Consider the following 13875-nt stretch of genomic DNA (forward strand, 5'->3'; position numbering starts at 1 on the left):
CCTAATCACTTTTTTCCGACCTCCCTTTTTTTCAGGCCATCATATTTTTGGGCAATCATTTTTTCGTTGACTAATTAAACACTAATTAATAAATAACAAAGGATCATTTCACTCCCTCAACTTGGCATGAAATATCAAATGAGTCATTTTGGAGCATTTTGGATCAAACAAACCCACAACTTGCATTTTCATATCAAAAAACCTGCAACTTGCGTTTTCGTATAAAAAAGGCCCCTCTAATAAAAAAAGAGAGTGGCATTAATTATTATAAATTTTAAACCTAATTAATCTTAATTTAATATTAATTAACACAATTAAAACCCTAATTAACACTAATTAACACTAATTAAACCTAATTAAACCTAAATTTAATTATCATTGGAAACTGCCACTGCCGCCCTACCGACCGGAATCCACCACCTACCGACTCCTGGGCGAGGAACTATTTCTCGTTTTAGAGGACCTACTCTTGGTTGGAGGAGCAACGAGGAGCTTTACTCCTCGTCTTAAACTTTGTATAGTGGTGGGAGCGGAGGGGTATTACGATGGGTGGACGCAGATGATGGTTGGAGGACGAACAGTCGCCAGAGAAAGAAGAAGAAAGGAAATAAAGAAGAAAAAAGGTCCCTAAGTGTAGACACCTATTTTTCGGACGGGTAAAAAGTGATAAGGGACTGATGCGTCCAATGATCATTTTCAGAGAAATACGTCTGGGTGACGAGCCTTAGATTTCCTTACTGGAAACTAAGCAGGCAAAATCTGCGCATAACTGCAAACTTGGAGGATTAAAACGTAATTAGCCGCAAATAACCTATAAAAATCTAAAGCGATTGTAGTCCAAATCTAGAAATTTGACCAATTGCAATATCTTAGAAGTTTCTGGGCAAATTTGTAAATTTTACGGACTAGAATTGAGTATACCCAAAACCATAGGGTCTTAATAGTCTTTTTTGACACTTTTAGGCATCAAGACAGACTTTTAGCACCTTTTTAATTAGCTAGCAAGTCCAAATCCAAAAATTAAAAGTAAAATTCTAAGGTAAATAATTTAAAGATAATCCTAATCCTAATCGCTTATCACTTTTTTTTTGGTCAATCACCAAAAGAAGCAATTTTATTGCTTAAAAAAAAGCCCCAATGCAACAAGCTCATAAGCTAAAATAGGAAAGCAAAGCTTTGCACAAACAGCAAAAGCCAAAGAAATACAGGCCCTAAGAGATCAAAGCCTATTTCTAACATCTGCTGTAATTCTTTTGAAGACTTGGTCTACTGTCTGAGTTTCCTGAGCAAACACAATTTTGTTCCTTGTCATCCATATGTGGTATACAGATGCATTGAACCACATTTTCATCAACTTTGCCCTAATGGATTTTCCTTTTGCTCTTCTAACAATATAGCTTACTTCTCTTTTCCAAGTGAAGCTCTGTCTAGCTCTATCAGAGATTTGTAAGACTTTCTCCCAAATATTAGAAGAAAACCTGCAAGCAAAGAACATGTGCTCTATGTCCTCATTCTGCTAGTTACACAGGGCACAAGTGCTGTTGGAAACAACCCCCCACTTCATTATTTTGTCTTTAGTGTTCAGGCGACCCAACAAAGCCATCCACTTAATAAATGAGTGTCTTGGAATCTGTCCTGCAAACCAGACAATAGTATGCCAGGATTTCTTTCTTTGCTCTAGAATCATGCCTTTCTAGGCACTACTCACAGAAAAGCTGCCATTCTTATGGGCCTTCCAAATGACCAAATCGTTCTTTGTACCATTTACTTTGCAGTTTTGATTTAGATACTCCCAAGCTGCAGCTGTTCTGTCATCCACAGGGTCAGGCAAAGACCATCTGCTATTCCTCTAGTTACTTGATACATTTGCATATTTAGAAACATCAGAGTCCTTGATGTTTATTCCTGGAAACCTATCAGTAAGAGATAGTCCATCTACCCTAGGATCCTGCCAAAAAGAAAACCTCTCTCCATTACCTAGCTGATACTCAAACTTATCTTTAATACTATTTCTTAGCTTTAAAAGTTGTCTCCATGCCCAAGAGAAATCATAGTGTTTATCAATCCCCCAGAAGCTTAATCTTTTAAGCTTATTCTCAGTCACCCAAGTAGCCCATAACGAAGGCTTATGGGTGATTAATCCCCAGATATGCTTTACTAAAGCTGGTTTATTCCAAATAAGCACTGATTTAATCCTTAATCCACCATAGCACTTTCCTGTGCAAACATTCTTCCATCCTACTGGCCCACTTTTCCTATTAGAATTCTGATTATTCCAAAGGAACTCTCTACAGATTGATTCTACCCCTTTAATCACTGCCTTAGGAAGCAAGAACACAGAACACCAGTAGATCTGCATACTTAGCAAGACTGAATTTATTAGCTGAAGCCTGCCAGCAAAGGACAGACTTTTTGCTGACCAGCTATTAACTCTAGTTGTTATTCTCTGGATTAAGCCATTGCAGTGGTCATTAGAAAATCTAGAAGAGACCAGGGGTAGCCCCAAGTACTTAACTGGCAGCTTCCCCTCCTGGAAACCTATTAAGCTTAGGATCTCACTCTTACTGGTATCAGGAACACCATCAAAGAAAATGGTGCTTTTGTTATGATTTGGATGTAATCCAAAAGTCTTTGCAAAGGTTCTCAGGGTCTCTTTAACTATCTTAATGGAAGTATTATCTGCATTACAGAAGATAAACATATCATCTGCAAAACAAAGATGATTGAGAGATATCACCTTGCACCGCTGATGGAAAACAAATCCAGAACCAGCTCTTGTGTTTTGCAGCATCAATCTAGAGAAGTACTCCATGCTAAGGACAAAAAGTAAGAGGGAAATTGGATCCAACCTCAACCCAAATTCTAATTAGACAAAACTTTAAATTAACTTAACCTAAACCCTAAACCTAATTCACTTCTATATAAACAGCATTAAGACAGCTGAGTCAGAGGTCGGACCAGAAACACATAAACCCAAGCTAGAAAATTTGATCCCCCTAGAGCAAACCCTGGCCGAATATTACACACACACACACACCAAAATCATGCTTGATTCCAGTCTTAAAACACCCTAAGTACACTTTGATTCTCCAAGAACACAACCCTGCACAGACTCGAAGCTAGATTCTGCATCCACTTCGCCAGCAAACGAGCCAAGGGCTCAGATCGGTAATACACCGACACTCAAACCCGCACGAGTGCAAGGCACTCAAAAGTCAACGAGGTTCAAAAGTATTCTTAACCTTGTATGCATATAAACTGAACATGGGCTAGTTTGCAATGTTTACTGTTTTCCAAAAGCATGCCACATCCAATATTAACAGGTTAAAGGACTGACCACCTTTAAATTAGCAAATCAAATCAATTCCAACCAGTCACTTAGACATCTTAAGACTATCACGAAAAAGTAGTAAATAGTTGTATAGGTCATTCAAGATCACCTAATAAAATCAATCATACTTAGACATCCGATTTTTAGGCTTTGTGCATGTAATCAATTCATACCAACCAGACTTATGTTAAGATTTAGATGTATGCTTAGGAGTACCTGCTAACTTGCTTTGCATGACCAGTCCAGATTGAGTCATATGAGCGTCAAATGTGTTTACTGGTTTCAAATTTATTTATTTCCAGCATTATATCTATGGACTGCTATAGAATGTTAAGATGAGAACAAAACGAATATGTCTAGTAAATAAAGCCAGTAACTGATAAGCCAAGCACACAAATCTCGGAGAGGTCCACAAACTCGGTCTTTTGGTCCAATGCACGATAATCTTACCGGAGACGAGTAAGGTTATCCAGTCGGTAGAAAAAGGCATTTCATAGTTGAACTAGGTGGCGACTCCATTTTTCAAACCATTTCCAGATCAAGAAGTTAGCCATAAGTCTGGGCGAGCGGCCCCCGAACCTCGCTCCGCTCACAGCAGTAGGGGACATAAGTCATGGGATTAAGGCCTCCCATGACTTAAACACTTACCGGACTACGGATTCCTAATTTTTTTATTAAAAATTAAAATGATTATTAAATTATAAAAATTATAAAAATATAGTTCAATTTAAAAATGATCAAGCATCAATTTAAGAGATAAATAAAACATTAAGAAATTTTTAAAAACTTATTCCATTGTTGTACTGAGAGTGAAACTTATTTGTGAGGGTGAGATTGAGGAGAGGCTGACTTGATGTACTTTGACATAGTTGCGGATCTATTTGACCCAAAAACTTTCAAAATGACCTTTTTATATTTCATGACAAATTCAGAGGGTGAATTGACACTTTGTTGGAACACTATCAAATTGTATCAATCAAAGTGAAGAAAAAAAGAACAAAAAGAAAGAGAGAGAAAAATGGGGAGGGGGAGAAACGAAGGTGAAGAGCTGCACGCAGCGGCAAGGTCCGGTGACTTAAAAGCGGTTCAGTCAATTCTGAGTTCAAATCCTTTGGCTGTGAACTCCAGAGATAAGCACTCCAGAACTCCGTATCCTTTGTTTCTAGGTTTTTCATTCAATTATAAATTGCAGCTTTTAGGGTTTATTTGATCATCTTTTACTCAAATACTGCAAATCTCATGCCTGTTTAGGGTTTTAGACTGTGTTGCTCAAATACTTGTTTGTGCCACTTAGGAAGATGACTATGGCGGTAAGCATTTGGTTGTATAAGAAACCGATACTAATAAGATATCACGCTTGCAGAAACATTTTTACGTATTCGGTATTACGTTAGCTACCTCAGTTAACTTGGGCGTAAGGCTTAATCGAGTTGCGTCAGTTGAGATACATAGCTGAACTAATCAATTACTGGATAATGTAATGTGTATTGAATTACATTAGCTTTTCTTTTCGCACCAAATAAGCTTGAGAAATTAGTAAAGAAAACAAATTGCGTTAGTTAAACTTTTGGTATTCAATCATTGGAAGTGTCGGCATAGATTTTCTGGTGCATCTCGATTGAAGTGTTGGTATGCATGTAAATACAGGCTGATGTCTTGGTCAAGTGCGTTATAATTGAAATATGTTCTATTTAACAAGCTATCTGTCCGGACTTCACTATTAGTTTCGCCCATATGTTTTTCTCTTTCTCATATTTTTGGATCCATGGAAATTTCTGGTTTTGATTGTTATGCCCATTTTGATGACGATGCCTCCCATGAACTCTTAGAATAGCCAGCCTTACAATGTCGTTCCCTTGACGGCAGTAACCTTGTTTCATAGATTGCATTTGGCAGCATGGTCAGGGCATGCACAAGTGGTGAATTACCTCTGCCAAGAGAAGGCTGATGCGGGTGCTGCTGCTGTGGACGACATGGGCGCAATTCATTTTGCTGCTCAGAAGGGTCATTTAGAAATTGTTCGGACTCTGCTTTCATCTGGGGTCTCTGTCAAATCTTCCACCCGAAAGGGTCTGACTCCACTTCACTATGCTGCTCAAGGGTCTAATCTTGACTTAGTGAAGTACTTGGTAAAGAAAGGAGCAAGTCTTAGTTTTAAGACAAAAGCAGGAAAGACGGCCCTTGATCTTGCAAGCAGCAAAGAGATACGGTTGTTTCTGGAACAAAGTGAGCAATCGTTGAAAAAGGGAGATCTGAATGAAAAAGAGAAGGCAGAAGATGCAAATCTGAAGCCATCAGTGGCAGATAAATCAGAGATGGAGGACGGTGAACTTTTAGCTTCGGCCTCAGAAGAGCAGGATGAGAAAAGTTTGAAGAGGAAGAGTGGAGAAGAAGAGATTAAGGAAGCCTCTCCGGAACAAAGAAAGCAAAAGATAAAACTGAATCATCTTGTAAGCTTAGACGATGATGAAGAAGATGAAAATGAGGAATAGCATTCTAAACCAAGCATAGCAAGGGAACGCCCTGAAGCACTTCCTGCTGACTTTACGATTAAACGTAGTATGAGGTAAAAACAATTGAAATTAACTAGTATTACGTTCATGTTACATTCTCTATACGAACCTATGGCTTGTGGGATGTAGTTTAGGCTTTTCATTTGGGAATCATATAAAATGTTGCTGCAGGTTATTCACTCTGCGTAGCCGAGAGAATCTGTTTTTTACATTCAGTTTCTCTTGAGCTTCATTGTAGTTGTAGAAGGAGTTTTAGATTGTATTGCTGTGAGACTGCTAACTTGTTGTGATCTAATTCATTGAACTATTTTACAAACAAGTCCTGCTGGAAAAAGAAGCATGCATGGGAAAACATACTGTTAGTGGCCTGAGTGCAAATGCTATCAGGGATTAACTTTAAAAGTCTGGTGTCTATAGTTGGGTTGTAAAAGAACTGGGTCGCTCACGAGCGGTTCAGTGTTTGGATCGAGAAAAAAAAAACAAATTTGAAGCCATGCTTGAATTTAGTAGTGTTCATCTCGTTTTTGTTTACGAATCGCTCGTATATGAATATGGTTAAGAGTTTGTGAGATGACTCATATATTAGTAACCAGTACTTTCATATTATATTAAATAGTTATAATAAAAGAATAAAGGGTCAACGCACTTTCTAAACTTGTGACACGGGGTCATCTAACCCAATTTATACTTTTTTGAGCAACTAATCCCAAAACTCTTCATTTTTGGGTCAAATAACCTTATAATTATATTTTTAAAATGCGTAAAATACAAATCGGAGGTGAGGGATGCAAAAAAGTAATTAGATACTTCCCTAATTGTTGCGATATAATTATCCTAAATCTATTTTTTAAAATAAAAAATATAAATTATAGGTTATTTGACCCAAAAATGAAGAGTTTTGGGGTTAGTTGCTCAAAAAAATATAAATTGGATTAGATGATCCCGTGTCACAAGTTTAAGGGGCGCGTTGATCCTTTGTTCTATAACAAAACATAAAAAGTAGAAGAGGGTAAAAGAATTAAAGTTAAAAATGCATGATAAATTAGATTGTTAATTAAATTAACCACTTGAAAAAATTAGATTGATTAGAGATATATTTTTTCGAATCAAAAAATTATCGATTGATATGATACTTAATGATTAATTCATTTTATTCAATTATAACAAGGCCTAATTACTTAAAAAAAACCACCTTGTAATTTTTTTCGTTTATACCATGATATAGGAAAAAGTTCATTTGTACTTTTTTTTTGATTTTTCGATTTCAACTCTACCCTAAAATACTAAATTGAACCAACGAGCTATAGCTCAAATGGTATAAGCGCTAGACACAAAGTGTCAAGGTCGTGGGTTCAATTCCTCCCACAAGCGCTCCCCCCTTCTCCAATTATAAAAAAAAAATACTAAATTGAACTTTTTTTATTTAGAAAAAACTTAAAATAATTCTTCATTTTTTAACTTATTTGTATTTTTTCAAATAGAAAAAAGATGATATAATCTTTCTATTTAATTATTTTTAATATTGTCACCCTTTAATTAATTAAATTGTCAAAAAATAAAATTTTGGGGTACAATTGAAAATAAAAAATTAAAAAAAGGGTGCAAATGAACTTTTTTCTAGATCAGGGTATAAACAAAAAATTATTTTAAGGTGGGGTTTTTTTTAAGTAATTAGGCCTTATAACAATGTGTCACACAACTGACAAAATATTTATAAGTTAAGAGTATTACTAATACAATGCTATTTTTTCTTTTCTAGAGGTAAAGCAATGCTATTTGTTATTGGCTTAATTCCTTAAAAAAACCCCACCTTGCACTTTTTCTTCGTTTATACCCTCATCTTGTAAAAACACCATTTGTACCCAATTTTGGATTTTTATGTTTCATCTCTACCCAAAAGCATTAAATTGTACTTTTTTCATTTGGAAAAGAGTTTAAAACATACTTTTTTCTATTTTAAAATATACAAATAAATCCTTAAACTTAAAAAATAATCAAATACATCTAAATAATTAATTAATTAATTAATTTTTTTAATTTGATAAAATAATAAAAAATTAAAAAAAAATTATTATTTTTAATTTTTTTTGTCGGAAATATTTTCAAAAAATAAAAAAAAATAAAAAAATTCGAAATATTTTTTTAAAAAAACTATTATTATTTTTAATTTTTTGAAAAAGATGGTATTTTTGTACTATTAATAACATTAATATCTAATTCGTATATAAGTTAAAAATGAAGGATTGTTTTAAACTTTTTTTCAAATGAAAAGAGTACAATTTAATGCTTTTGGGTAGAGATGAAACATAAAAACTCAAAATTGGGTACAAATGGTGTTTTTACAAGGTCAATGTATAAACGAAAAAAAAATACAAGGTGGAGGTTTTTTAAGAAATTAAGCCTTTGTTATTTAAAGAGTAGTTAAATATTAAATTAATCACATAGCTTCCTCAAGATTTATAGAGGTGTTAGTGGGTGGATCTTGTAATATTCCACTACATATGCTCTATTAATTTTATTTCTTTCTTTTAGGCTCACGTCATCACTCTGCAACTAATTTGCTGGTCAAACCCTGCCTATTACTTAATTAATCCACTCATCTGTTAAACAAATAGTATTCATTTATTAATAATTATATACACTTGCTGGTAGGGGTGGGCATGGACCGGTTAACCGGTCCATGAGGGTGATTTGTAAACCGGTCCATTGTAATACGGTTTTTAAAATTAAAAATCTAAACCTAAAATTTTAAACGGTTAACCGGTAAATCGGTTAACCATCAAAAACGGTTCGGTTTTTCGGTTTTGCGGTTTTTAACCATATAACCATTAGAAAAATTAAAGACAAAAAAAGATAAAATTTTAATTCTATTTAATTTTTTAGCAAACAAAAAAAACCATAGAAATTCAAATTATATTAAAAATATAAATCTAAACTATCTTATGAATAGTTAAGTCAATGCAAATATTTAAAACTATTATTATTTACAAATAATTTATAAGTAACATTAAAGTTAGGTTTGTATTTTTTGAATTGTTTGTGGTGTTGTTCACGTCCACTTTCTGCTATCTATATACTTAAATATTCCTATTTCTGTTAAGTAAATATTTTAATAAGGAAAACAAATTTCTTTCAAAATATTTTTACATATAAATTCTCCTAAAATATAGAAATATTCCTAAATAAAATATCTATCAATATATTTATATTTTATTGTGTATATTATAAAATTCATATTATTTTATAGATCATAAAATATACCTTATTAATTATTAAAAATATATGAATATATATATATATATATATATATATATATATTTATATATATATATATATAAACCGGTTAACCGATTAACCACGGTTTTTAGAAATCCAATACCTAAACGTAAACCATTAATCATGAAAATTAAAAATCAAAAACCTAAACCTAAACCGTTGGACCGGTTAACCACATTTTCCGGTTCGGTTTTCCAGTTTCGGTTCGGTTAATCGGTTTGATCGGTTTTTTTGCCCACCCCTACTTGCTGGCCAGATTTTATAGTTTTGGACAGAAGAAATTTATTCCCCAGAAAACTTGGGAATTCATTGTATAAATATTTGGCTTAATGGCAAAAAAAATCCAAATCTTTACGAGTTGTTGCAATTATATCCAAACCTTTTAATTTTTACAATAATATTCAAATTGTATTATTTTGTTGTAATAATATCCAAATTGCACTTTTTATGTGATTTTTTTTTGAGTTTTTTTTTTCATTTTTTGGGACTTTTACTATATTATTATACATCAAAACATAATAATAGCCTAATATCTTAATTAAAAGGCTTAATTCCTTAAAAAACCCCCACCTTGCATTTTATTTTCGTTTATACCCTGACCTTGTAAAAACACCATTTGTACCCAATTTTGAGTTTTTATGTTTCATCTCTACCCAAAAACATTAAATTGTACTCTTTTCATTTGAAAAAAAGTTTAAAACAATCCTTCATTTTTAACTTATATACGAATTAGATATTAATGTTATTAATAGTACAAAAATACCATCTTTTTCAAAAAATTAAAAATAATAATAATTTTTTTAAATTTTTTTAAAAAATATTTCGAATTTTGTTTAATTTTTTAAAAATATTTCCGACAAAAAAAATTAAAAATAATAATATTTTTTTTTAATTTTTTATTATTTTATCAAATTAAAAAAATTAATTAATTATTTGAATGTATTTGATTATTTTTTAAGTTTAAGGATTTATTTGTATATTTTAAAATAGAAAAAAGTATGTTTTAGACTCTTTTCCAAATGAAAAAAAGTACAATTTAATGCTTTTGGGTAGAGATGAAACATAAAAACCCAAAATTGGGTACAAATGGTGTTTTTACAAGGTCAGGGTATAAACGAAGAAAAAGTACAAGGTGGGGGTTTTTTAAGGAATTAATCCTAATTAAAAACAACAAGTTTAGCTATCAATTTGACTATTATTACTACAAGAAATGCAATTTGGATATTATTACAACAAAAAAATACAATTTGGATATTATTGCAAAAATTTAAAGGTTTGGATATAATTGCAACAAGTCATAAAGATTTGGTTTTTTTTTACCATTAGGCCTAAATATTTAAATGTAATAGCTGAATCAGAAAATTAAAAAAAAAAGATAAAAGAAAAAATATGGCTGATAATGGAACAACAAAGAAGGATAAAATAATAAAAAAACCGAAATGGAGAAGAGTAGGAGGATTAAAGATAAAAGAATGAATGAAGGATCATTTTACGCCCTAACTTGGCACAAAATATCAAAACCGTCTAAATTAATAAAATTGTATCACTTTTATCCTGAATTGACAAAACCGGTTTAAAAACACCCTTATACTGTATGACACCTTAATTGGAGAGTGAGATTTTAAATTTAAAATAATTAACTCTAATTAACCCTAATTAACTTAATCTAATTAAATATTTAATCCTAATTAATCTAAAATCTATCTTCTTCTACCTCCATCACCACTATCCCTCCACCTCCATCAACCACCACCAAAAATCCTTCAACTACCGCTGGAGCCCATCACTAACCGCTCAAAACACCACCACCCAAACCCATCAGACTGAGACGAAATCTGAGTCGTCCCTCATCTAAGAGACGAACTCAGTGTTCGTCTCTCATATGAGAGATGAACTCAGAGTTCGTCTCTTATCTGAGAGACGAACCTTCGTCTCTCAAGACGAAGAGTTCGTCTCTGATGATGAGCATCTGCCGGATTTAGAATTTTTTTAAAAAAATTGATTTTTTATAAAAAGTGCGAAAAGATCCTTTATGTTTTTAGTTAATATAAATTTGATATGTAAGGTTTTAAAATTAAATTGTTTTTTAATTATTATGGTCTAATTTATACAATATTAAAAAAATTAGGATTATTTTAAACTTTTTACCATTAAAAACCACCTAGAAAAAAAAACACCATTAAAATCAGAGATTGTGTCTCACTCTCTTTGGTGAGAGTGGGGAGGGGAATTTTGTACCAAATTTGACAAGTTCAGGATAAAAGTGATACTGTTTTACTAATTTGGACGTTTTTGATACTTTATGTCAAATTCAGGAGGTAAAGTGATCTTTTGTTCATAAAAGAATTTAGGTTTATCCAAAAACTCATCTTAGTCGCATTCATACTTTTGAAGAATTATTTTGAAAGTTTTTATTTACCTTTTCAGCATCTCCAACGCATATGTGCTACTTTTGATATTAAGAACGGCACATATTTTAAATTTTATTATCAACGCACATTACTATATTGAATGATAAATTTTTAATTCTATATTGATTTTTATTCTATGTGCAAAAAACGTAAAACATTTATTAATAATTTCAATTTTAGTTTAATATTTAAAACACATTAATAATTACTAGTTAAATATTAAAATATGTATTTTTAATTTCACCAAAAAATAAGTATTTTTAATAAAAATATTAATTGAAAATAATATTTTTGAATTTAAATGTAATATAATAAAAATAAAATATCGTAAAATGTTATAATAAAATAAAATATTGAAAAAATTAAAAAAATTAAAAAAATTCTTTACATAATATGATATTAATTAATTATTTAATTATTAGTAATAATAATAATTTATTTATTTTATTATTGTTTTTATTAATAAATTATATAAATACTATTTTTATTATTTATTATTAAATTTATATTTATATTTAATAATAAAAATAATTATATAATATTTTTATAAAATAAAATTTAATAAAATTTATTATTATTATAATTTAAAATAAATTTTCTCGACATGATTTTTCCAAATAAAAAATTTCTATGAATGACATCTCTGTAATTCATTTAGATGCATAAAATTTTTGCATATTCTAAATTTGGTGTCAAACTTAGCACCAAATTTAATATATGCTAAATTTAGCACAAGATATAGCATAACGATGAAACCGTGCATGTTATTTAAATGCTAAATTTAACATTATGAGGTTGATTTAATATATGTATTGAAAATGCTCTAATATTGAAAATTTTATTAATATCTTAATACAAATAGAACAAATATATTTTTTATAGAAACTAGTTTCCCATTACGTGCTATGCACGTGGCTCGTAACGTAACTCGTCAATGAACATATTAGTAAATTTATTATAATTATATCAATTTTTTATTTATAATTAATATTAAATTAGTTAAGAATTTTTATAAAATAAATATAATATATTCGGTTATTAAATTTTTTTTCATACTAAATTTATTCTTCTTTTGGTTTTATAATAACCATAATTAAATAATTAACTTAATTTTATTGATAATATGTTTAAAAATAATAAGATAAAAATTTAAATAGTAATATATTGACCAAATACAATCTTTTAATTTTGTAATTCAATCAAACTAAAAGATAGGTATTCCTACTAATTTGAAGACAATTTAGTTATTTTTTACATACTAAAAGCTAAATTGGAGATAATTTAATTATCTATTCTAGTTAGGACTTTAATTACAATAGTGATTAATTAAATAACTAATTTGTTAATGACTATAAAACTTTTATTTAGTAGTAAACTGAAAAGGATTATTCAGTAAATTTGCATGTCCCTCCCCCCCCCATCCGTGCTTTTATATATAGTATAGAAGTATAGATAGGACCGCCAACCACCGGCCTCTTCCACCAACTATCGCCCCACCACCTCCGCCTAGTGCCATCGGCCCAACCAACACCCCCTCCAGCTTCCGCCCCCACCCTTGGTCATTGGAAACTGACTACCGCCACACTAAATTCTAAAAACTACATCTTAAATTGGATTTTTGATGGATTAGTGTTTATAAAAATTAAAAAATTCTGTTTTTGTGTCTGTGAAAAAATTAATTTCTGATTAGTATCTGTGTCCACTAGATCGCGGATTGAGTGGCAATCCGCGATCTAGGAATGCGGATTGCCCTTAATTACTAATTAGGGGCAATCCGCAATCCATAAATGCGGATTGCATTCACAAATAATGGTTAACATGCAATCCATGAATGCGGATTGCATTCATAAATAATGGTTAAGATTCTTAGTTGATGTTTAACTTAAACTAATAATTTATTGATTCCTTCTTATTTTTGTCTTCATTATTAATATGAAATATGTTTAATGATCGCCTCAATTCTTTATTTCTTTAATTTATACGATCTTTCTTTTATTTTATTTTAAATTAACAATCAAATACTCGATTAAACTCAACTATTTACATATAATTTAAGTGCAAAATTAATTTATAAGTGTCCTAGAAAGTAGGTCGTAAATGTAGAAATTTAAAATTTAAATTTTAATAATCAATTTTGAATGGAAAAAATAAAATTTAGATGGTAAATAAATTAAAAATTAATATATCAATATACATCTCTAAATGTAGAGTCAAAAGTTTCGGATAAAACCTCAAAATTAAAATGTCAAATTTGAAAATTTCGACGTAATATGGAAGTATAAAAAAATATATATAAATTATATATCTAAGTATATATATAAAATAAAAAAATAAGTATAATTTA

General features: G+C 30.7%; 2 protein-coding genes across 2 annotated transcripts; one reads left to right on the forward strand and one right to left on the reverse strand.

The window, feature by feature from the left end:
• Positions 1-1219: 1219 nt before the first annotated feature.
• On the reverse strand, positions 1220-3587 carry LOC126681877 (uncharacterized). Its single transcript, XM_050377432.1, has 5 exons — positions 3548-3587; positions 2770-2862; positions 1858-2679; positions 1560-1635; positions 1220-1478 (listed from the first exon to the last, which is right to left on the reverse strand). Exons 1-5 carry the CDS (start codon positions 3585-3587, stop codon positions 1220-1222), a joined length of 1290 nt encoding a protein of 429 aa, XP_050233389.1.
• Positions 3588-4312: 725 nt separating this feature from the next.
• On the forward strand, positions 4313-6163 carry LOC126683096 (uncharacterized). Its single transcript, XM_050378929.2, has 2 exons — positions 4313-4480; positions 5214-6163. Exons 1-2 carry the CDS (start codon positions 4350-4352, stop codon positions 5821-5823), a joined length of 741 nt encoding a protein of 246 aa, XP_050234886.1. The 5' UTR covers positions 4313-4349; the 3' UTR covers positions 5824-6163.
• The last annotated feature ends 7712 nt before the right edge of the window (positions 6164-13875 follow it).

The sequence above is a fragment of the Mercurialis annua genome, linkage group LG5 (assembly GCF_937616625.2).
Source record: "Mercurialis annua linkage group LG5, ddMerAnnu1.2, whole genome shotgun sequence".
Taxonomy (NCBI): Eukaryota; Viridiplantae; Streptophyta; class Magnoliopsida; order Malpighiales; family Euphorbiaceae; genus Mercurialis; species Mercurialis annua.